This window comes from Anopheles funestus, chromosome 3RL (genome assembly GCF_943734845.2).
Source record: "Anopheles funestus chromosome 3RL, idAnoFuneDA-416_04, whole genome shotgun sequence".
Lineage (NCBI taxonomy): Eukaryota > Metazoa > Arthropoda > Insecta > Diptera > Culicidae > Anopheles > Anopheles funestus.
In genome coordinates, this window is record NC_064599.1 from 40,458,405 (window position 1) to 40,482,248 (window position 23,844).

The 23,844-nt window shown below is 41.4% G+C and overlaps 2 protein-coding genes across 3 annotated transcripts; both read right to left on the minus strand.

Annotated features, from left to right (window-relative positions):
• Positions 1 to 249: 249 nt before the first annotated feature.
• On the minus strand, positions 250 to 10,905 carry LOC125768890 (D-aspartate oxidase). Its single transcript, XM_049437192.1, has 5 exons — positions 8,608 to 10,905; positions 5,935 to 6,282; positions 1,262 to 1,385; positions 1,012 to 1,157; positions 250 to 896 (listed from the first exon to the last, which is right to left on the minus strand). The coding sequence occupies exons 2-5, from the start codon at positions 6,120 to 6,122 to the stop codon at positions 350 to 352; spliced, it is 1,005 nt and encodes a 334-aa protein (XP_049293149.1). The 5' UTR covers positions 6,123 to 6,282; positions 8,608 to 10,905; the 3' UTR covers positions 250 to 349.
• Positions 10,906 to 12,378: 1,473 nt separating this feature from the next.
• On the minus strand, positions 12,379 to 23,672 carry LOC125768833 (SRSF protein kinase 3). 2 transcript variants are annotated; one of them, XM_049437021.1, is made up of 3 exons: positions 23,546 to 23,672; positions 18,956 to 23,039; positions 12,379 to 18,329 (listed from the first exon to the last, which is right to left on the minus strand). In XM_049437021.1, exon 2 carries the CDS (start codon positions 22,342 to 22,344, stop codon positions 19,966 to 19,968), a length of 2,379 nt encoding a protein of 792 aa, XP_049292978.1. In that variant the 5' UTR covers positions 22,345 to 23,039; positions 23,546 to 23,672; the 3' UTR covers positions 12,379 to 18,329; positions 18,956 to 19,965. The 2 variants fall into 2 exon arrangements, with proteins under 2 accessions (XP_049292978.1, XP_049292977.1); XM_049437020.1 differs by having other exon boundaries at positions 23,194 to 23,672.
• Positions 23,673 to 23,844: the final 172 nt, after the last annotated feature.

The window sequence follows — 23,844 nt, forward strand, 5'->3', positions numbered from 1 at the left end:
GCTAATTTAAATTATCAGACTAGAATAATAAACTAAATATAATTGTTATTACTTCTTCATTCATTTCACTAGGTTTATAGGTTGAGCATGTTAACAAAGTTTCATCTTTATAAATGCATATTTGTAAGCTACTGTTAACGGTTGGCTTTATAAAAGAATTATTCTATAAGCTATTAATAATAATATATTAATTGGATCAAATCGATAAAATTCTTTCAATAATTAACAAATCTAAGCAACTACAAAAAATCGATCTCTTATTTTAATTATCTCCTATTATTATTCAAACTCATATCTGTTTCGTATGAACAAAATGTATTTCCACACAAACTAACTACACTTAATATATTTACAGTTTACTATTAGATTGCAATGCTTCCCTCACAAGTTGGACCGCGTATTTTGCCGTTCCGGGTGCAGTCGTTACCCCATACCCTCCATGACCATAGTTGTGTACGATGCGTAGATTTCCGTTTGATGTAGGCAGTAATTCAATTTCAACGCGCACAGGATCACGATGCGGTCGCAACCCGACCGTTTCCCGTATAACAGGTGCCCCTTTCAAGCTTGGCAGCAAAGATTCGCACCGCTCACGAATCGCAGCAGAATCATGCCGAGAGACCTCCGTATTGTAGCTATCAAAATTACGGCAACCCCCGAGCGTTACACCCTGGAAGCCCGGAATAATGTACGTATCGAAGTCCGCATAGAACGCCGTCTTCACCCAGGACGCTCGTACCTTTATGACCTGCCCGCGGATGGGTACCAGTTTATGATCGTTGCACAACCGCTTGGCCCCCAAACCGGTACAGTTCACGACCACGTCGTACTTGCCGCGCAGCTCCTGCAAGCTGCTCAAGGCAACAGTAACAATCCGTCCACCATTGTCAAGAAACCTGTAGAAGAACGAAAACGAGTAACCCATTAATAATCGCTTTCACCGTACTTGTTTGCACTGCCTCTGTGACCTCGTGCCACCCTCGATGCCAAACGAACCAATCAATGACCTACCTTTCTGTCGCCCACGGTTGAAACAGCCGACACTCGGTAAGGATGGTGGTGAAAAACGACCCATACTTCCATTCGCCCGGACATATTTGAAGTTCCTGCTCGGTAGCAGCACGATACACTGGCAAGACCTTTTCGATGTAGTGATTCTATGGATAAAACATTAACAATTAGTTTGCAACTGCCTGAGCGTTAGTTACCCCCCGTTCCCGACCCGTGCTCGAATTCCATTCCCAGGTTGTAACTCACTTACCCTAACAATGGCAGGATCACGGCTGGAAAAAATATAGCCCGACAGCTGGCACACACCGGCACGGGCTGATTGTTCCGTCTTGCGAAGTTCATCCCAGTGGTTGTACGCGTCTGAAATCCATTTCCTGAAAAGAAGCACAGAGCAGACGAACCATCGATCTGAGGAAAACTGGCAAGGTGGATAGCAGCTCTTGTGGAAAGAATAGCGTCGATTAAAGCGAAGGTCCCTCCCGTAGCTTGCGTTTTTCCCGGAAAAGGCAGGAAATGACAGAACAACCCTCAAGCCGCAAGCAATAACGTCGACCGCATAAACTCCGGAAAGCAACAAATGAGTGTAAGCACCGAATGGGGCATGAAAGCGCCTTAACATTAAGCCCGACGCCTTTCACTGCCAGGAGGCCGGTTTTAAAGAGTTCGATAGAAAATTGTACTATACGATCCAACATGGTGAATTGTTCCTTTCCTTTTTCACTACACATTTTATATGGGAACTAGAAGCAATCAAAAAAATGCAAACTCAGCATCATTAATAGCATTATATCATATACAGTATGTTTGACTATTTGACCCTTTCATTTACTTTTTTTTTCTTCAAAACGTGCACGATCTATTTCTGTTCCACTAATGTAGTAATTTACCGCTGCGGATAGTGCACTTGTTCTGTGTATATGTGTATGTGCCCATAATTCGTCCAAACCCCTTTACGATCGATTGCCACGGCCTGGAAACGGGCCTCCCAGCGTCAGCGTCGTGTCCTTTGTATGTAAATATTTACGCGAGCTACATTCGCTCGCCACTTAATGCACTTGGGACAGTTTTCATCACACTGCGTGCCCACACGAATCGGTAGGTCAAAGGACCGTAACTGTAAGGGTTCGCGACGCTACCGTTGTAGGTTAGCAATTTGACACAATAGATTTCACTGCACACTGTGTGCCGGGTTGTGGGGATCGCATGACTGGAGCACATTACGAAAATCATCACGTTAGTGACCCGCTATTCCATTGGGGCCTCAACTTACAGGTCAAAAGCACCAGTCACTACTGCAACTTCCGGGTATTGCTTAATTGGAGCTCAAGAACTTTGTGCGCCCGTATCAAACCAGAAGTAAATTAATCCTTCACGAACGGGTGGTAAATTGTTTCATCGTTGAAGAAACTGATGCAACATGTGTCGAGAGTTTATGAGCAGAGTTTGTTTCGATGGACAGTTCTTTACCCTAGTTCCCTACTTAAATTGATCTTTAATTGTATCAATAAATTGTTGCTATTGTACTTAAATCAAACAAACCTCAAACAATCGTAACGCGTTAATAGGTTATTTATTGTACATTTTCTCATTGAAAGAAAAATTCATAGTACTACAAACTCGAAGGAAGGAATCGTGACAAAGAAAGTAATCGATTAAAAAATTATCCGCCACCAGGCGTCTCCATTTGTATGGAGCGATCACAACTAATAAAAAACAACAACAAATCACAGCAGTACAAGGACGTACGATCGTTCCAGTGCTGGCACAACCAGCATTTGGCTGTGACCGTGTAGTCTGAATATAGGCACTGTGTTCATCTGCCCCACCGACTATCCCATTAGGAGACCCCAGTTTTCATATATTTCATGTCACCAAATGGTTTCGCTCAAGGGCTTCTTCAGTCGGTATCGTTTCTCGGACACGGGAAACTAGCAGAGAAGGAAAAAGCAAAAGTGACAACACTGGCTATGTGGCCTATGGTGTCGATACCGTATACTGGTTTCGGTGTCTATCGATTCTTTTGTTTTTCTTGTTCTCTATTCGCGTTACGCACGCCAGAAATCAATGCCAGCGGTGATTAGTATCAGCACGTTTGCCATTGGTTAGAAGCAAAAAACAAAGTACAAATAGAAGAAAGAAAAACAACAGCTGGTTGCGAAACATGTGACTTAGCGATGGTATGTTACGTTACGGAACTTGCTATCAACAGTTCCGTTTTTTGCACAGTTAAACGTTTCATCGGTACCCATTTCTAACAATAAACACATTGTGTTGTAAACAATTAAGTCTACGTAGAAGTAACGATGAGGTCTTCATTCATCTTAATGTATTATGGTCTACCGGAGTGATCCAATTATCGATGAGCAACATTTCACCAGTTTTTAATTCCTTATCATTGGTGCCTAGAAATAAGTTTCCTGTGATTTTTTCCCCTACAGTTGTAGGCATTATTAATAAGGAAATTAATAATTATTGATAGTTCAAAGTATTGTCCAACATTGTATTGGAAGGTACAACTGTTCATTATCTTTCTGAAAATATATGCTATTTGGGCTTAAAAGCCGGAAAGACTATGCTTTTTCTTTAAGTTTTGCTTCAAACTTTATCGCTTGGGTGGTGAAATCACACGAAAGCAACTCATAATATACGATATTTTACTGATCCCAACATGTATCAAGCATTAACTGATCTACCTAAATTTAAGATAAACTAAAAGCTTTCTTCTTATATCTACGTAAATGTAAACTGTTCAAAACATTCCACAATTTCGTTCGATAAAATCTTTAGAAATGTACAAATAGTATTGAACTTGATTGTGTCCGAATTCTGCAGGTGGCACATTTTATTTTATAAAATGCACAAAACTCTGTTGCGCCACCGCCAGACGTCCACTATTAGCATTATTTTCTTTGTAACGCGTACATGAATAGAACAAGATTTTTTTACAATAAAAAACGGTTAACATATGACATTGGAATGCAAAACTAATGCAGCTCTGTAGGTCCGTGTAACGGCCAAACAATGTCCAACTAGACAAGTAGTAACCCGTCTGTACGATACAATAGTGTAAATAATTAGTCGACCAAATGAAATGGCATATGAGGGCGGAAATTGTTGCCAGCACGAACACCCGCCCATTAGACGTTCCCCAGCGCTATTTTGCTAATTCGCTGAATAGTACGATGGATTCCTAATTTCAAACTCTCCTCCACACCCACCACGTGTGCCACCGTTACTCACTGTGTCCACATACCAGCCAAACTCACTTTTGCTTGATTCGTGTGGTTTATGGTATGGCGTAGTAAATATGGTTTCGATATCCGACGACGGTTTCGGTCGGTACAGTGGACGGTTCGGAGAGACGGAAGCGTACACTTCACGCTAAAAATAGCAAGTTCTCCCCGTAGCAGCCGTGCACAGGGTGGTGTTTTAGGAAAGTTGGCACAAAAAAGAACATTGAAGCATAAACTATGCGAACCACGGAAGAATGACCACTTGGAAAGGAGAACCTCAAAAACGGCTCCGTACCGCACCGTTTGTACGTTGCTTCGATGGCCACTCTTTTCGCCAAAACAAACTTCTCCCTTTGGCCGTCTCTCGTGAATCATTTTGCGTGTAAATTACGTAATTCCATCCGGGGAGGGAAGGGACGACTGTGGCGTTTTAAACGTGGAGCGGGAGATCCTCTTTTGGTGACCACCAACACCCGACCCCTGGATGTGCGCCTGTCGTGGTAAGGTGCTTCCACCAGGTGCAGCAAACATTCACGGTGAGAGAGAGAGAGAGAGAGACAGAGAGTTACGAGGGAAGGAAAACACCCCAGTTGGCAACGAAATCCTATCGATCGTGACCGTCTGTCGGAGGTATGTTCCATTCCCGCTCGACTTGACCCGGAGCCAAGCAGAAAGAACCGTTCGTTCGACAGGTGTCTAATGGAGCGAATCACTGCACACACGCGTAACAGTGTGGTGAGGGACCAACTCCATCCATTCGGTTCCAACTTGATTTCCCATCAATGGTTTGTTGCAGCTTGTCACACGAGTCGATTAGTATCGTGTCTTCCCACTGAGATACAGTCGGAAAATTGGGAACCTTTTTGTAATGCAATTATCAAATGAATGAGCTTTCTAGCGTTATCATGGAACATTAATCCAATTCTTTAAATTGGTTATTTGCCATCTAAATTACTCATCTTTCCAGGTCAATTCAAAAGCGAAATAAAGTATGATCGGTTTTTGGCGGGTTTTGCCAACGATTGGCGCGTGTGGTCATCGCGTACAAAAGTAACCCTCTCTCTCTCGTTTCGAAAGATACTTTGCCTGTAGGATATTAATCTTTCTTCTGCCTAAACCTCGTACGTAAAGAGTGTGGGATGGTGTTGGCTGGATGAAAAATTAAATTGCTTCTCACGCAACGTAGGACAACTTTGACGTTGATGAAAATGAAAAATGATGATAAGAGAGGTCCACCTTGTGTGTGTGTTTGTGTGTTGGTCCGCCTGTTGGCACTTAACAGTGAGCACTTACAGTGAATGGAAAACAAAGGTTTAATCGAAAATACTTTTGTTTCTATTAAATGAAATAAAAAAAATCTCAATTTACTATTATTTTAAATAATAGTGCGCTAAAAGCGAAGTAAAATTAATTCTCTATTGAAGATTTAAAAAAATTAACACAAAATATAAGAACAAAACACAACTATTCCACATTCGATCACTGTAAAAGCACTGCGCATCAGTCTGAATAGCAGTGAACCGTCGACCTGGTGAGTGTGAAAATGGGTTCAACGTTTCCTATCTTCCCCAGTCCCCGTACTTCTGTCCCATTATACCCTTCCTCGTCGTCTCTCTCTCTCTCCCTCTTCTCTCCCCCCTTAAACTCTATTTTGTGTTACACCACACACTACTACCTTGTAGCTGTTTACCTGGTGATTTCCTCTGTCGGGCCGGAAAAGCTAGTTCCGGGGCGAAATAGGCCAGCCGCAACGTCGCTGCATGTGTCCTGCTCGAACCGATCAGCTAGAATGGTGACATTGGCGTTCCGCATCTCACGCTGTAGTTCCAGCGCGGTCGTCAAACCGACGACACCCGCACCAACGACGCATATATTCATTGTCGATAAAGGATTTCTTTGTCCCTGTTGTTGTTGAGGGTTGTTTTTTTATTTCTACTTTCAGAAGGACAACCGCCGTCTCACCGATTGCGCCACAAATCCTTGTGTGAGTGTTATATCGGTCCGATGTGTAAAGCTGACGAAAGCTTCACCTGCAACACTAGCAAACAAGCAAAAAAAGAAAATATTAAATTAAACAACCGACTGGCGAGGAAAAAGTGATACAGACACGGGGCCGCGGAGGGGGAAGGAAAGAGACCGGTTTGGTGAATAGTTTTCTATCGATTTGTGGTCGGTTGATACAGTTATACTGCATCGTATAACCGGGTACCGGGTTTTGTTGGGTGTTGGGCGATTTTGCTATCTTGATGCCCTGTTTTCCGTTCTAACCCGTAGCCTAAATTCTTACTGATTTTATTATAGATTCCAACAGAATCGGCTAGAACAGAACCGGACGACCGAGTTCGGTAACATATGCCGCGGGCGATGTGATGTGAACCAAGGTCGAGTTTTTTTTCAAAATATTATGTGCCAATAAATGTAGCGGTACGGTACATTGCTGTATTTGGGAAGTGGTCGTAAAACAGCAATACTGTGCATGAGATTGTGAAATTGAGAAGTATTCCGTGTTTAATTTTATGGTGGAAAAATGTATGATTCAAAATTAACTGATATTCGATATAGCATTAGCATAAGGATTAAGGAGGAAAAAAAATTTTCGAAGCTTGAAAACAGGTTATTTTTGGGATTATTAAAAGAAAAACTAACTCCTAAAAATGAATAGTTATCGTGGCCATTTGAATGTTTAGTTATCCGGGAGTAAATAAAAAATATATTTAAACAACATAAAAATTCTCGTTTTCGCAAAGACAACTTCGAAGCGCTGTGGACATAAACAGAGTTTCCAGAACTCACTGATATTTCGTCAAAATTCAAAAAATTTAAAATAATTAGAAAAGGATACATAAATTGGATTTTTTGTTATTTTAACTGTTACAAAATGGCGGAAGTTTAATGTTAAAAAAATACAATTTTTGCTTGAAAATTCATCTTTTTTTGCTTAAAAAAGAATGATAAATGTATGTAAAATCAAGCTCAAGGAAAGTATTATTAAATCGATCTATAAAGAATATCTGGTGAAAATTTCAAGTCAATGAGCTTACTAGCTACTGATTTGCAAAACGTAGTTTTGGATAAAAGCGTTTGTTATTTGTCATTTTACATTTTAAAAAATAAATTTAAATTTTAAATTCACATCAAACATTTTTGAAACCTTGAGCTTCTTCAAAATGCAACAAAAAATCGATTTTTTATAACCCACTTTTAACAACTCTTTTCAAAAGAAGGAAAGGACGTACTTGTTTACTTCATTAAGACCAAAGCTGACATTTAATACGCTTTATTAAAGCATCACTTCCCTGACGACCTTGTGACCTAACGAGCAACATTAAGTATCTAACCTAAGGGGTAAACTGTAAGATTAAATATTTTTGTTACTTTACATTGATTATTAGCATTCAAAATTCTTCTCATCTCGTGGCCCAGTCCTATCTATCTAGCGAAAAAGATAAATAGCTAAAACCCAGGAAATTCTGAATTTAAAAGCCACAAACAAACCTTCATCTGGGAAGCTTCGTGCCAAGTAAATATGAATACGTACATTTAAAAAATTAAAGTAAAAACAATACAAAGGCGGACGATTCTTTGTTATCTTTCCTGCTTGGCATGATTCCATCTATAAAGGCCACCGCGGTATACTGCACAACAGTTGCTCCGGAATACAATTTATACACGGTGTCCTCATATAACCCTATCGTGTTGGTGGCCAGGTTTTTTTATTTTGTTTTTCTTAGTTATATGGCATATTTTATTGTCACTGATAGGTGAAGGTACACGAAAATGGCTGCTCTCCTTCAGTATGATTGCTTTATTGACTTTGATGAATAAAAATAGAAAATGGAGATTACATAAATTTAACAGAAGGAATTCATTCATTGTGCTTAGAACAAGTTGAGAAACAGTTCTCGGTTAGCACATAAGAATCACATACACACGCGAAGTGGCCCGATATGAATCATATGGCCTTGCCATTGAAATCAACAGCTGGTTGAAGTGAGTAAGGACTCGGTTATGTGTGTGTGTGTATGTGTGTGGGAGTGTTTTTTTTTTCTTAATTCTTGTTCCCTTCTATTACTTCTCGTGATATTTCTGTTATTAGAATCCACCCGAACAGGTTTCCATCGCTTGCGTAATCATCCCGGCAAACTCAGGGACGCAAACTTGCAACGACGATCTTACTCTTATATGTATGATTCTCGTCGGAAACTGATGCTCACAGAGAGCGGCTACCCTTTACTCTCGCGTACGCGCATCATTTGCGACAAACATACACGCACACCACGCAGCACTAAAAATCGAATCGAAAATACTACTGCCAGCAAAGATGTCTTATGTCGCACAACTTGAATTATTTTTATTTACCCACCTGAGGGAATGCCGCTTTCCCCGACCCGGAAAACAAAAAAAAACACTTAAACACCACGGACCGGAGAGATTCGGATAGGTTCGTTTCCGTTGGATGCTGCAACCACGGACGGACACTTTGCGTGATCGATCCGAGCACACAGCGTCGTTTGGCGGAACTGAAGAAGGATGCAATGCAATCGGAGCAGCTGGACCGAAATACTGGTAGTACCCCTAGATTCGATGAGCCGTTGTTGTGAGAAGTGTTTGCAAACTGGTATGTGTGAAACTGATTGCGATAAGAGCCGGGAAGCGTTCGTTCGAAGATGTGTTGTAAACAAGACACTAAATCAGACACACACCTATAAAGTCGGAATAATCTTACTTTCGCGTTGATAAAGACGAATCACTTAACAAAACCAAGCACAGTTGTGTATGCGATTAAATTGTTTGTAAAAACAAAAACACCAAATAATACCAAAACCAACTGATCAACAGCTGGGTCAAGGATGGTAAAATATATTGCTGTGCGTCCAATCGTTATCTAATCACGGTTCAATTGGTTGTAGTGTGTCCAATCGATAAGCCGGCTATGAATTTTTGCTACTTTCAATTCGATTTACAAAACTACAAAATACTCACATGCATTTAATGTGATTTTTTATAAAAATAAAAACATCTCATGAAATTCAACGGACGAATCACCCCATTTGCCTCAAAAGTTTGGTACAACTGTTGTCTATTAATTTTCAATAGCAAGCAATCATAACATGTTTGCGATCGTCCCGTCAAGGAATCATAGACATGAAATGCTTCATTTCCCTCCAATAATTTATCGTCTAGCACCGTTAGCAAAGCGGGTGAGATTAAATTATGCTTTCCCCGAATCGTCAGCTCCATTTGCGCTCGTGTGATTGCTCACTGGTGTTTGCAAACAGTTCACAAATTTGCCATCCGGACAACACGTTTTTTTTTGCGCCTCTGACCGGTCACTGTCGTCCATTACATTCGAATCGACAACCAAACATAGAAGAATCAAATTTGAAACGAACTGCAGTGCCCGATCCCTCTCGGATCGCACCTCCACACGTTGTAGGTTATTCCCGGGTGCATTCATCACACCGAAATCAGGTGGCCTTCGGCTGTTGCAAAATGTGTGTCAGCTTCAAAACCATACCATTTCAACCAAATAGCATTTCCCTGTCGTACCAACGCCATCCCCCCCGCCCCACCATTCGATGCATATGGAGATCGTAGCGCTTCCCACCCACCCCTACTAATACGGTCACTTCCCTTCTTCCGCTTGTACGGAAATGACGGTTATTGACAAAACGACCGGATGGGTAAAACGTTAGACAGTTGGCAAGAGAACCTATAGGTAGGCGCGAGCAAAAGCACCGAATGAAGCAAGTACGCGACAGTAACAACACCGTTGATTGATTTACCATTTTCCCTTTTACCCCGTGGCCTGACAGGCCCGGGGAGGTTCGATGGAAGCGACCGTTTTTGGTGCTTGTTTATTGAAATGCTTGTTCAATGATGGATAAATAATCGCATTCCTATTATTGCTTCGCTCCCTTCCGCCCTCCTGAGCTCCGCTCAGCGCAAATCGGCTGAGTCGGAAGCTTTTATGAGCTTCGATTACAATGTATTGTGCTACGATTTCAATAGCCAATGAACTTTAAGAAACGGCAAAAACTGTACGTATAAAACATTTTCTTTCTTTTCTTCACCGATTATTCTAACCCAACACGTCCTAGACATGAGCCGTAGCAAGAATTTGAAAGTCAAATGAATATTTCTTTAAAGTACGCTTCTGCTAGAGTGTGTTTTAATTTTAGAGTTGCAAAAAAAACTTCCACAAGGAGAGGAGAAAAAAAGCAATAGTAGACTGTCGTCATATTTTGACTTGCTCGAATGTGTCGCACACAAATCAATGGCGCCCTTCTTGGTTTTGGTTTTCAACTGTGGCCACTGTAGTCGAACGATTAATGACGTTCTCCGGATTTAAAACGGAGTGAAAAATACTTGTAGATAAAAAAACCACACGCTTACATCAGCTAGTAAGTACCAAACAGGGGAAGGAAAACCATTTTTGCTCACTTACATTTTCCATTCTGTTAACAACTGAAGGTCTATGTGTCGCGTTTGTTATGTTAATACTTATATCCACTATTTTGGTATTCATTAAGACCATCCTACTTATTTAGTATTTACTTCGTATTTGGTACTTAAAAGTAGTTGTAAGATAGAGCCAGAAGCATATATTCCTTACTTACTTTTCCAGAAAAATTGGAAGCGAATGTTTCAAGCTTATACACAAAAGTTATACACATTATTTCGTGTGTAATTGAAATTAATTTTAATTTTTGTTAAGTGAATTAAGATTTTTTTGTAGCCTTCTGCTATATTATGTTTGATTAATAAAATGAAAAGAGTTTTCTGTTGTGGCACTTCAACCTCAATAAGTCTTGGTACGGAGTATACGGATGGGATTTTATAGAATAGTTCTGTCAATATAGGGACTAACGGTCAAATGTTAGTGTCCGTATAGCATAAAACTCAAAAAGAATACCTTTTCTGAGGTTCAGAATCGGTACTTCTTTCGCATTTTTCTTTATAGAACATCAAGTTCCTGATACGGAAGGACAGAAATGGTCTGCTTAAGTGTTATGATCAGTTTTGTGTGAAGATTTGTATCGATATCACGAACCCATTGGTAGGTCTAATTAATGTAGCAGTCAGTCATCATTCATTTACGCAAAGAATGCCAAAACCCTCTAACGATCAACTCAAAATTTTAAAGGATTCTACCAGCTTGGAACCAAACAAAACTATAAAACATTCTCCAAAACCCAAAAGTTTGTAGGAAACATTAACTGAAACTGAACAGTTACATGTTTATTTATCAGGCTTTACAACCGCATGACACTTTGTGGACAATTGCATAAGTTTTTAAAACACTCACAGTCGAACGGTCGTCGATTATTGCTCTTTTAAGCCGACCTACGTGATGGATGCAACAACGTCTCGTTACTCCACATTTCTTCAAGCCTTTTGGTGTTCAATTTCTGCTCTACAAATGTCAGACATAAAACGACCCTCCACCACATAGAGGCTGGTGAGTCTAATTCGCTACACGATAATAAAATTCATTGACGCGGTTCCTTCATATACAAACTAAACGTTTGACTCAGCTTTAGACCAACTTCATCTTTTTACGAGTGGAGAGTACTGGGACTATTGTACATGTGTTGTGTAGTTTCAACCCCAACTGGGACGTCATTTTTTTTAAATGGATAAGTTTGTACAGGCTGTAATATGACCGATAGGCAGTCAACCTGAACCTGAAATAGCTTTACAATAAAACCATTGAACTCGTCCTATAAATCGTATAACAAAGCATTCCAAGCGGACTGGAGAAGTTTCCATTTCAGCTATTAAACAACCATACTTACCCTTGCTAGGAACAATAGTCATTGGATAACATTGTCCCTTGCCTCGTTTCGGACAAAAAGGACAACACATTTCGGACCCAACATACATTACCCGGGTTTTTCTGTATCCTTTCCTATTCCCCAGCGTGGCAGTGTCCGAGACGTTGCGAACAATTGTACACTTTTAATTATCCTAATGCAACATACATTCAGTGAAACCCATTTCCGCAATTCCGAGGCGACGCGTGCTTTGGCAAAAAAAAAAGAAATAAATAGCAACGAAAGGAAGCAAATTTCTCATTGTGAAACAAAAACTCCCCAACAAAACCAACACGGACGCAGGTTGCACAGACAAATTCATTTGACGGCGCGTGTGAACTGATCGTCACACGCGATTTCTTATTTTATTTTCGGTACATGTCTCACACCGATTCTCTCCTTTTTTCTTGCCACCGATAACGATAGGCTTTTTTACACCGCGAGACGTACAGTAGTGCTGCAGAGAGGGACGTCTGTCTGTCCTTTTGTCTTTCTAATTCTCGCGCGTCACCATTTTTCGTGCGTATTAGCGCCTTCAACTAATCGTCACCCAACAACCTCCGCTCTTTATTCCTCTCCAAGTCTCGATTCTTTTCCCTTTGCGATCGTGTACGATGTTCTGGTTTATTTTTTTCAACTCACATTATCATTGGGCGCAACCATGAGGGATATAAGGGGATCGAAAGATTCAATAAAACTAATTTAATTATGCATGATCTGTTGCATGATGTGTGGGTGAATGTGCACACCTACTACCTGTGTAACTTTTGTGTAACTTTGTGTGAGCTTTCGTGTTTCGTGTATGTGAGTTTTAGGTGTCTATGCGAATATGTGTATGAATGTGTGTGTATGTGTGTAACGCTCGATAATTACAATATTTATGATTGGTTCAAAAATTATACAAAGTGTAAACCAACTTCGCTTCCGCTTTCTATTCGATTTTTGCTTTAGCTCACATTTCTTTGAAAATCCTACATCACTAACTTTGCTTGGTTTCCGCTACTTCTTCGGCAACTTCGGCATCCTTGCATTACATTATGCGGTTCTCCGGCTATACTCCGGCTTACACCGTCTCAGCATTGCTGTTTAATTTCGTGCAACATCTTTCTTGACCTTGGCAGCGGCTGCTTTATTGTACCAAGCGTCCATGTATACCGACGCCCTACAGATAGCCCTGTTGTCAATAGGTACCTACATCTTTTACAACTTGTTCCTTAAGTTCAACATACACCTGCCGGACTTCATTTATGCGCCGGTACACATTGAAATATTTATCAAAATTACACAGTTTATTTGCTACTTCATAGTTTTCAACCTTATGTTTTGTTTTGTTTAACTCACTATATGTTTGTTTTGTTTTTTTTTCTTTCTTTTGTTGTATAAATTACTTAATTGTTCTTATTCATTTTTCGTTCCTTTGTTAATGCGTTTCCTAATGATTAACACAAAACATTCATCCCCTTCGATTATGTGACATCATGGGATAAGTGTGCCGTAAACGGTGTATTGGCACGGAAAAAACATGCAGTAAACATTACTAGTTCACAGTAAATTAAATCTAGGTTTTGTGTATTTTTTTATACAAACAGAAATATATTTGTGTATGGTTTTCTTGTTGTCTCCAACACAAACCAAATACAAATTCTATTGCAAATTGTTCGCTTTACGGGGCAAAGGATTGATGATGATTGAAGGCTTTGCATAAATAATCTTTAAACGCTGGATGTTGTTGAATATCTGTGTTTGCAATATGTACTGGTACTGCTAAACGTCCTGACTTGCTGCTAGACTTTGTTGGACGCAAGTTCTACGTGAAATCTATGGTCAACGTTTATCGGGAGTTTTCCGCCACTAATCATTTGCGCAAGTTTACATCGACAAAATGGATATTGTAGCAGCTCACAGTACGCTCGGCTGCTATTCGGCGCTTTCATTTGGTCATACATGTACATGTGGGTAAGGTTTAACGATGATGAAATTTTTTTATTATTGTTTTACGTTAATGCGATGCGGATATGATTCGTAATGGGGCTGTAGAATGTTTCAACGCGGTACAGCACATTCGTTTAACGCTTGCTGACAAGTGAATATTAACAACAAATTGTTTTCAACACAATATTTGCATTTCGAAAATGACAGCTTTTGTTACCATTGGTCATCAAAAAAAAAAATATGTGTTTTCTTTTTCTTCTTTCCTTGAAACGTTTTGGATACTTTAGGGTTGAGATTCCTTTCATACGAATAATACAAATTTATGTACAATAAATTTTACACTTGCGATTTTATGGAACCAAGTTGTACGCATAGTCCGGAGTAAAGTGGTGTTAAGTAGACAATTGGATACTTTTGGACAAATTTTAAAAAGAGAAAGAACAACGTCATCAAGTTGTCGCAAATGTGGACAAGTTTTCTTAAAGTCAGGACTAACCAATTATGAATCCAATAAAGTCAAGGAAAATCAGAAATTAAATGCCAAAACCACATCCTGAAATGATTAGGGAGCAGAACGACTCATTTCCATGCTAGTCTCAGTTATCATCATTCAATTTTGCATGCCCAGTGAAAGGCGATGATAGAATTCAATATAGGACCTGGACCTTTGATAATTCTCAATCGAAACCAGTTGAAATAACCGTTCTAGTTAGTCAAGATTTTGATTTGCACTGACAACATGGACAGACACCTGTGGTTCTTCTTTCTGTAAAGCAAAGCATTACTATAAAGATCGTTCATCCATAAATGACCGCATCTTTCAAGTCGTCTAAAACTTTTCCTATCTCGGAGACGTTGTTTGTGAAAAGACAAACCTACTAATCCAGCAAGTAAACACCACAGCGAGTTTGTGGTGTCTACGTAGTAATTAAGTGTATTTCATAAAAAAATTGGAATAGATTTTGAAAAATGATAGTATATACAAAATAAAGTTTCACAAATGCGTATTTAAACGTGAATGTTTACTAACATTTGAAAACCTTTTCGTAATTGAGCAAAGTTGAATCCGTCTAATTAGAATAACAAATTCTGAAATTATATATTTTATTCCTACACACTTAATATTGCTACAATATTCAACAAAACATTATTTGTCGCACAAATTTCCTCAACGAAGTGAATTGGGAATAAAATAAGCTAATTGTTTGATAATGGAACATTTTTCACACGTTTACTGATGATGACTTTGACCAGGTGTTTGTTCAATTTTTTCGATCTTGATCTGTTTTACTGTTTAACGACCACAGAGGCACAGATGTCCTCTAGTGAAGGGTACGATACTACAGCCCATTTTCCAATTTAGGTTTGAGTCCCATTATGAAATCATTCAAATAAACTATACTCCTACAGTTTATCGCTATGAAACTCGGTATGTGGTTGTTTTGTGTATGATATTTTGAATGTATGCTGCAAGGAACTTAATAGATGACATTATGGTATAAATCAATTAATATGAATAACTTTTTCTACTAAACCGAGCTGTGGTCGTGACTAAACGGCGTTGACAATGGCATATGACGAGAGAAACAGTGATGTCACTTGTCCACACCAAATATTTATTTAATCAACTCATCTGAATATCCTCCTAAAGCAACGCAATGCCAATGAATAAAGAAAATCTCCTGTATGATCTCATAATATTTATTCAATCTCATTTATACAGCAATACTTCTATTACAAATGATTATGCATGTATTCCGAGACACTTCCACAATGAGTAATCGAGCACGAGGAAGTAAAAAATAATGAAGGTGGTTTAGTAACCCACATGGAAACGGTTGTCTGGTGGTGGTCTGTGTAACTGAGCGGTAGTTCATAGGTGATGCGTTGGTTTTATCCAACATTTGCACTCGTTCATTACGCTTGTTCAGTGGAATATGTAAGTATAAAGGAAGGTGATACATGAATGTTTCCATATTGTAAATTCCTTATGACGCTGAGAAAAGCAACTTTCTTCTCTAAGAACCTAATTTTCCTTCCATCGCAATTACGAAATCTCATTCGTTTCGTCCATCATATGATTGTAGGAGTTTATGTTTTCTAAAAAATTCACCCTGTTTAGATTGGCAGTAAAAATGCACAACCCATGCCGGAAGAATTACAAAACGAACAGACCAAAATGTATGTATTTACTCTATCTATATTTTTCTAGAGCTACAAAGCTAAAAAGCTAAAAAGAGCTAAAAAGATCTTTTTTTTTCTGTTAAAAGAAAAATCATCACATATATTGGATTTGGATTGGATTGGATTATCCACTGGCGTTTCGTGAAAAACAATGTAAATTATAAAGAATTTAAACAATTCGAAAGAAAATGCCAAAATTTGATCGTATAACTCTTATCTAATGACAAAATGGCGAATTTGGATAGAGAATTCGCTATTTTTTCGATACAAGAAAGAGAAATCGATTCAGAACTATAAGACAAAACCGAGTAAATTGCTCGAAGAATATTTGATGAACATTTCAAGTGAATCCGTCCAATCCGTTTACTCTTTAGAGAGTCTCTTCTTGGCTTTTAACGACCTTACAGGTCACGCCGACCATTTCTGGCTTACTAGAATTATTTTACCACGTAGCCGGATAGTCAGTCCTTGCTACGGGGAGACTGGGATTTCATACGCGGTCCTGTCGTGTGGAACTGTGCCGTTTATCACATACACCACCAGGCCCCCGCAAATTGGTCATCGATACAATTAAAAAAAAACGATTTTTTCGAACATGCTGACTGTATATCTCAACAGTTATCACCGACACACACAAAACATACTCTTATCGAATGCGTAAGCTATACAGCAAGAGAAATATAGAGTGTCCTTTAGCTGATGGCTGATTTGGAAGAATATGATTATGTAGAATGTATGGAAAGGTTGATTATCGCGTAGGAAAAAATAGTTTCGACTGCCATTTGACATCACAAATGCGTTGCCACCAAAGTCAAAAGGTCTTACTGCTGGTTTAAACGATGTGCAATCTCAAAGATCATCAATATTTCTGTCAAACTATGCGCTTTTTTGTTCTGTCGTTAGTGCGTTACATCATTTTTTTTTTGTTCATTCGCACTTTTCAGCAAGAATACTGCAAGAGATAGAATAAACAAATCCCTAATTTTCCGCGTAACAACTTTCACTTAGATTGGAAAACAATTATATTTCTGCCGTTTTTATGTAATCAAATTAACAAATTTTGATGATAAAACCTAGCGAAGACACGATCGGTCAACATTTGACGGCAAGATTGATGATAATTCTTCATGAATGCGCATCACGCAAACCGGCAGTAATATGTACTGAGCTATGCAATCATATTCCATGTTTATCTAACGCAACAATCGGCAGATCGATCCCAGGAACACCATTCGGTGAGGTAAGAAGTTGGAAGAAAAGAAACAAACATTTCCTGCTACACATCTGACCATCATCTCAAGACCTTCTTTTCTAGTACGATCATTCTAATCGTGTGAGATCAATGCGAAAGTCCTGCAGCATAGTCAGCAGATTTGTATGTCGTTTTAGTTTAGTTATGAGCTTTTGTCTTTCGTATTTCCTCCCCTCAGGACGGACTACGTAGTCTGATCTTCTTCGGCGTGTGTAAACGGTCAAAAATGCTGCTGGTAATGCTCCCGTAATGCTTTTGATGCAATGTGTGCATTCCATATAGTAGCTGCAGTTTCCGGGACAGGGAGGTTTCTGTTGGTTATATGAACGAAACAAAAACGGTACGGCACACAGACTTGTCAAAAACGGCCGCGAAATTTGGTATGTTTTTCAGCTAAACTGCCACTACTTTTTCGAATATTATTGTGTTGATGTATTTAAGGGATGTTTTAACATACGCGTAACATAATATTTATAATGATAATATTCAAATATAAGATACTACTACCACTCCTCTTCGTAACTTCGCCTCTCTTAGCATCCATATGACCTATTTTCTATAATCCCTTAAAAATGTTGCTACCTGGTTCTGTGTTTGTTTAATTATGTAGCGTTCAATTACTAGTAACGAAATATTTGTTGCCTGCTCCCTACTGCATTGAATTATTTTTTTCTCAGTGCGGTGGTGCCTACCCACCGTTTGTGATTGCACCCGGTCCATGATTTCATCGCATTCTGTTCCGTTTTGAAATTCTATTGCCGATTGTGATGATACAGTTGCAGTCGTCTTATTTTGCGACACCGTTTTATAATATTCACATTTCATTTGTTCCAATTCCGCTTCTAGTTTGCTAACGAGGGCACACACGGCACATTGATGTTTTAGATTTTCCTTATTTTCCTGCAAAATTAAACTAACATTAGAACACTTGGGCAACAGGCGTAAGTTAGTTCCTTCTCCGCTAATCAATCAAATAATACAGATAAAACGATTTAGTACTGCACTAGCATATAACTGAATATCCTTTGCTCGAATGCGTGTTATGGCTTTTGTGAGGTCACAATAGTAATGGGTTGGGGATAAAGAAAACAACTTTTAAAACAAAAATTTCGATTAAATCTAACAAATAATCGCAGTTGACCGGCATGTTGTTAGTCATAGCAACGGAAGATTCTAATGCATTTGTGGTGGGACTACAAGAACGAGCTACCGTATCGCCAAACCAGGCCAGAATTCGTCGGAAGCTCAGGGAACTTGGGTGGGAAATTTGAGAAGTTTTACAGGGAAATGCAAATGATAAGGTGCGGAGAGCCCACTTTAAGGAATCACGCAAGCAAATATTTAATACGCGTCCATTCATATGGAAGCATCCAAATCATCCAAAATTGTTATAGAATCGCCATTAATATGGAATGTCTAATGGAATAATGAATTTCTTTTTCCCCAACCTAATACCAATGAGATTGTGTTTCAGTCGGAAAAGGAACAAAGATTACATTATATTACATATGCATCCGCTTACTTACCATCTATTGTTCTAATTTGTAAAGCTGATCGTTTGATGCGGGGATATTGGGATATTATTCCTACACAAACTTCATTAAGAATTTCGGTCTCCGCCTCTATGTTACATATTTCTGCTACATATACCCACTATAAAAACGATTCACACACTATTACAACGGGCTGCAGCTGTGCAAAGAGCGCGCTGCGGAGTAATTTTCTTCTGCGCAACCATGCCACCATAATCACCACCGTTAGCAATCATTGCGGCCACACTTTAACAGAAACACCAACCGATTGTTCCATTCGATTGTTTCTGCTGACGAATTAAAGTGATTTTCTGACGTGGTAACGAAGAATATGAGTGCCGAAACAGAGAGAGATGCATCAGTCTGCTACTTCTGCCTGTTGTATGCTGCTAGTGTCGGTTGTTCTTCGCTTTTGCTATTCTCTGCTGGAAACAGTATGCAATAATGTTATGACCACCGTATGTTACACTGCTTTTGTGTGTGTTTGTGGCTTTTTGCATTCCAGTCGAACACTTTTGGCAACAAGCACTTACTACACCACAACGTGTTTTGAGCATCTCATTTCATCTACACTTTCGATTTGTTTTCATTTGCTTTTATTACTATCACTCTTCCTACGTTTGCTTAACAATTTCGCTTTCCTGCTTCCTGCTGTTTTCACTAAGCACACCGCGCGTCTATAACTGCATCCTGCACTGCACCATTTGCTATTCCTTGTCGCAGAATTGCCATAACAACGCACACTCACACACACACATAAACGCGCATCACATCTGCACCAAACGCTCATACAATTTTCCTTTTTACACAATATAAATCATGTTGGACGCCGGCCGTTTAGCAAACTAATATCCATACGCACGAAAAAGCTCTTGCACTCCACACATAATGTGCACTTTTCACAACACACATTACCCCTGCACTGTACTGATCTCTGGGTGTTTATTGAGGTGCATCTTGCTTGCACATGCACAGACACGATTGCTCGTCACGATGGTCGGGGCTCAGTGATTCAGCCACGAATGACGAAGACAGTCGGCGGCTGTAGCACGCGTACGTGGATCGTAATCTAGCATCGGTTTGAGGAAATCACTAAACTCGAACGCATCTTCTTCCGGCCATTCGTACTTCTCTATCAGCACATCCACCAATCCCCAGGGCTTCAGGCCGGAGATGTTTTTTAGCAAGCCCTTTGAGTTGAAGGCATGGCTCGAGTTCTTGCCCGACAGGGCAATACGTTTGGGGATTGGTCCCAACAGCTCGATAATGTGCGCAATGTGGTCATCGTCCCGGCAATAATCTTTGCCGGAGAACGGTTCAAACAGATAGTCACCGGTTGCCAGCTCGAACGCCATGCAAGCGGTACTCCATATATCCGCCGACGTGTCGAACCCGGCACCGATGATGACTTCCAGCGAGCGGTACTGGCGCGTCTGAATGTCGTCCGTGAAATGCTTATCGACCCAGCACGCATTACCGAGATCTGCAATCTTCACATCAATGTCACACACTTCAAAGGCCGGATCTTTGCTTTCTTGCACCGACGACAGTATTTTGCGCACCGATTCGCTGATGTCGAGCTTCGATGCTGATGTAGCCGAGTGCAACGACGAGGAGGAAGGTTTGTCCGGCGATTTCGGATCGTGCTGCTCCCGGTCACAGTCCGTTTCTTTCTCCAACGTATCGCCGCTTTTGGCGGGCGATTTCCGGTCACTGGCGATATCATCATTGTTGTTCGAAGAAGTTGCCTCGCTACTCGATGGACTGGAAAGCGTCGATGCGCACGGCGTCAGGGTTGGTCGATCTTCTTCCCCGGACGATGGTGTACCAGCTTCACCGCCACTTTCCTTGCTGCCACTACTCACACAACCGGCGGTACCGTTCACTAGCAACCGTCGCGTTTCAGTTGCCTCCTTCCTTTCTAGCGGCGAATTCAGGGTCGTCGTTCCGTCGGCTGTTGTCGTTGTAGTACTCATAGCGATTGTAGAGGTACTGCCATGTGTCGTTACGCTCCGAACACTCTTCATTCCCGCACTACCGTCATCGTCAACAGTTCCATCAACGGTCGGTGCCATTTTGCCGGACTCTGTTCCATCAGTTCCGTTCTCCAGCAGCCCCAACGTAGAAGACGACATTCCGCCGGTACTGCCAAACTCCAGCTGCTGAATGTGTTCCATTTGCTGCCGAATTAGCTCCGACTGCATCTTCGCCTTTCGCTTCATCTTCTTTTTCTTCGCTTTGCTCATATTCTGGTTCATCGGTTGCTCCTGGTACTGGGGTGGCGCGGCAGAGATGAGCGAAATCGGTAGCTTGCAGCCCATTGCGTGCATCTCCGTAGCCTCGCAGGCCAATTTACGCACGTAACTTTCGTTCACACACACCAGCACATTTTCCGGCTTAATATCCGTATGTATGATCTTGCACTTCGTGTGTAGATAGTCCAACCCCTCGAGCACCTGCCGGATGATGGACTTCACGTTCGCCAGAGGGATGCCGCGATAGTTTGATTTCATGATGAGCTTCAGCAGATTGTGCCCGAGCACTTCGAACACCATGCAGATGTGCGTGCCGTTCACGCCCGTTATCCGGAAGTCGTTCAGCAGCTGCACCACCTTGTTGCGCTTCGTATCGGTCGGATCGGCGTCCAGGATCGTCTTGAGAATGTGTATTTCGTCCTTCGCCGTCTCACTAAAGTGCTGTGCCGATTTGACTATCTTTAGCGCCACGTATCGCTTCTCCTCGAGATCCCAGCTAAGCCACACGGTCGAAAAGTGACCCCAGCCAAGCTTCCGGATCACATGGTAGCGCTGCAAAAATAGATCGCCCAGCTTCACCGGATGATAACCACCCCGGCAGTAGTCTTCGCGGCACTCCTGTTCCTCCTCCTCGCTCGTGTACCCATCGGCATCACGGTCCCCGTCCCGGTCCTGCTCGATCGTCTCGTTCGATGAGCTTGTGGTCGCGTCCAGCGCTGCCACCGTATGCACTGCTGATTTTGAGCCTCGGCGTACCGAATCCGACGCCACGGCCGACACCGAATGCTGACTGTCGTTCATCGCAACACTACCACCAACACCACTGACCACCACCGCGCCACCCGACGTCGTGCCCAGGATCATATCGTCATGGTCGTCGTCGTCCTCGTGGAGTTCTGACCCGCCGCCCACGAAGGCACCACCACCAATGGATGCCGCCGTTGCAGGCGACTGGTGATTCTGGCCGCTCCTGTAACTATTGCTGTTCTGCGCCGCTGCTTGCGCCGCCGCCGCCGCCGCCACTGCTGCCGTCGCCTGCTGTTTCGCCTTCTTTTTCGCCGTCTTATGACGTTTCTTCTTCGCCTGTATCGTCAGTACGTGTCGGTTCGTATCGGGTTTTATGTTCATTGCTTTTTTTGCTGTAACGCCCGCCTCTTCCGGAATCTTCTCACTTGCTACTCCAAAACACTGTCCGCAGCACACACACGCACAACCCCACCGTTGCTTTCCAACGGGTTACCGTATTATTGTTCTCGCCTGTTCTAGCACACGCGCGCACACGCCAACTGCACGCCACACCGAATCTTAATACGCGCTCTTCTCGCGCCTCTGCTCTTCAGTCAGTCTTCTATCTCTTTTAGTCTCGAGCACTATTGTTTTTGTCTTGCCGACGTCTTCTTCCTCCCCTTCTTTTCTTCGCCTATTACTTTCTTTCGCGCACTCGCACCGTTTCCCAATTTTTCTGCAACTCCGTATGACAGCACTCCGTTCTTCGGAACAATAATAATATTCGCCACTGGGATTACTGCAACGAGCGCACCGAACCCATGCACAAAGAACCTGCGTTGTCTTCGCTTATGCAATTGCTAGGTGATGCTTCTGTTCGGCGCATCAGCTTTCTTGTACCGTGCACAGTCGCCACACGGAAGAAATGGTCAGGCCAGTTAATTTAAATGCACTATCCCCTACGATGGGTAGTGGCGAGTTCGAAGCGACCCGGGAACACAACGATGCACGGTACGGCGCAGAGAGCAAACTTTCAACCACCGATAGAATGATTGGTTTCAACACCGGAACTTCGGGAGGCAACTAAAGCAGACTAACTAAAAAGAATGGAAAAGAAGGAAACCAATCAGTCACTTTCCCGACACATTGATTGCAGGCAGGACAATGTTCGAGCCAAAGAACTTAAAAAAAAGACTACTACGATCGACGGGGCGAAGTTTGCTCAGGAAAACTAAACAAGTGGCTACACACTGTCGAAGCAAAACGAGAAGCTGTCACAGAATCAAAAAGCTGCCGAGCACCGCCGCCGTGCCTCCTCTGCGGCTCCGTTGACCGTATCTGCTACTGCTTCCGCCCTGACCCGTGCAGAATACATCCGGAACGTTCTGCTGCTCGGAGAGTAGCGAAAAATTTTACGACCACACACTACACGCACGTTTTTCACGCCGCTGTTCTTTCTCGTTGCTGTTGCTTGTCGCAGCTGCTTCTTCGCACATCCAAGATGATGCGCACCGCGAACAATGCGCATCTGTCAAGATGCTTTGCTGCTTTTCCTTTTTTCCTATGACGCGATTTGATTTCTTCGTGAACCGGAACAACTTACAAAGCAATGGAAAACCAGGAAATCTGGTGCCTCATTAGTTCGCTTCAAAATTTTCCTTTTTTATCATAATTGCACTCTATCAAGAAAATTTGCTTCACAATAGATCAAACTTGTACAATCGATGTAGTGAGGTTTACTCGAATAAATGAAATCTCGACGAACGGAATATTTTGATGCCATAAACATCGATTTTTTGACTGTTGGAAATCCGTTTCGTCGACAAATTTATAAATCGGATTTACAACAATGACCATTCGAGAGTTCATCAAATTCACAGTCAAGCCTAAGTGTAAATAAAT

Coding starts and splice junctions, on each gene's coding strand:
- LOC125768833 (XM_049437021.1), bottom strand. CDS start 22,344: ATGAACATAAAACCCGATACGAACCGACACGTACTGACGATACAGGCG.
- LOC125768890 (XM_049437192.1), bottom strand. CDS start 6,122: ATGAATATATGCGTCGTTGGTGCGGGTGTCGTCGGTTTGACGACCGCG. Junction 1,386..5,934: donor CCGACAGAGGAAATCACCAG/GTAAACAGCTAC, acceptor GCTTCTTTTCAG/GAAATGGATTTCAGACGCGT. Junction 1,158..1,261: donor GTGATCCTGCCATTGTTAGG/GTAAGTGAGTTA, acceptor TTTTATCCATAG/AATCACTACATCGAAAAGGT.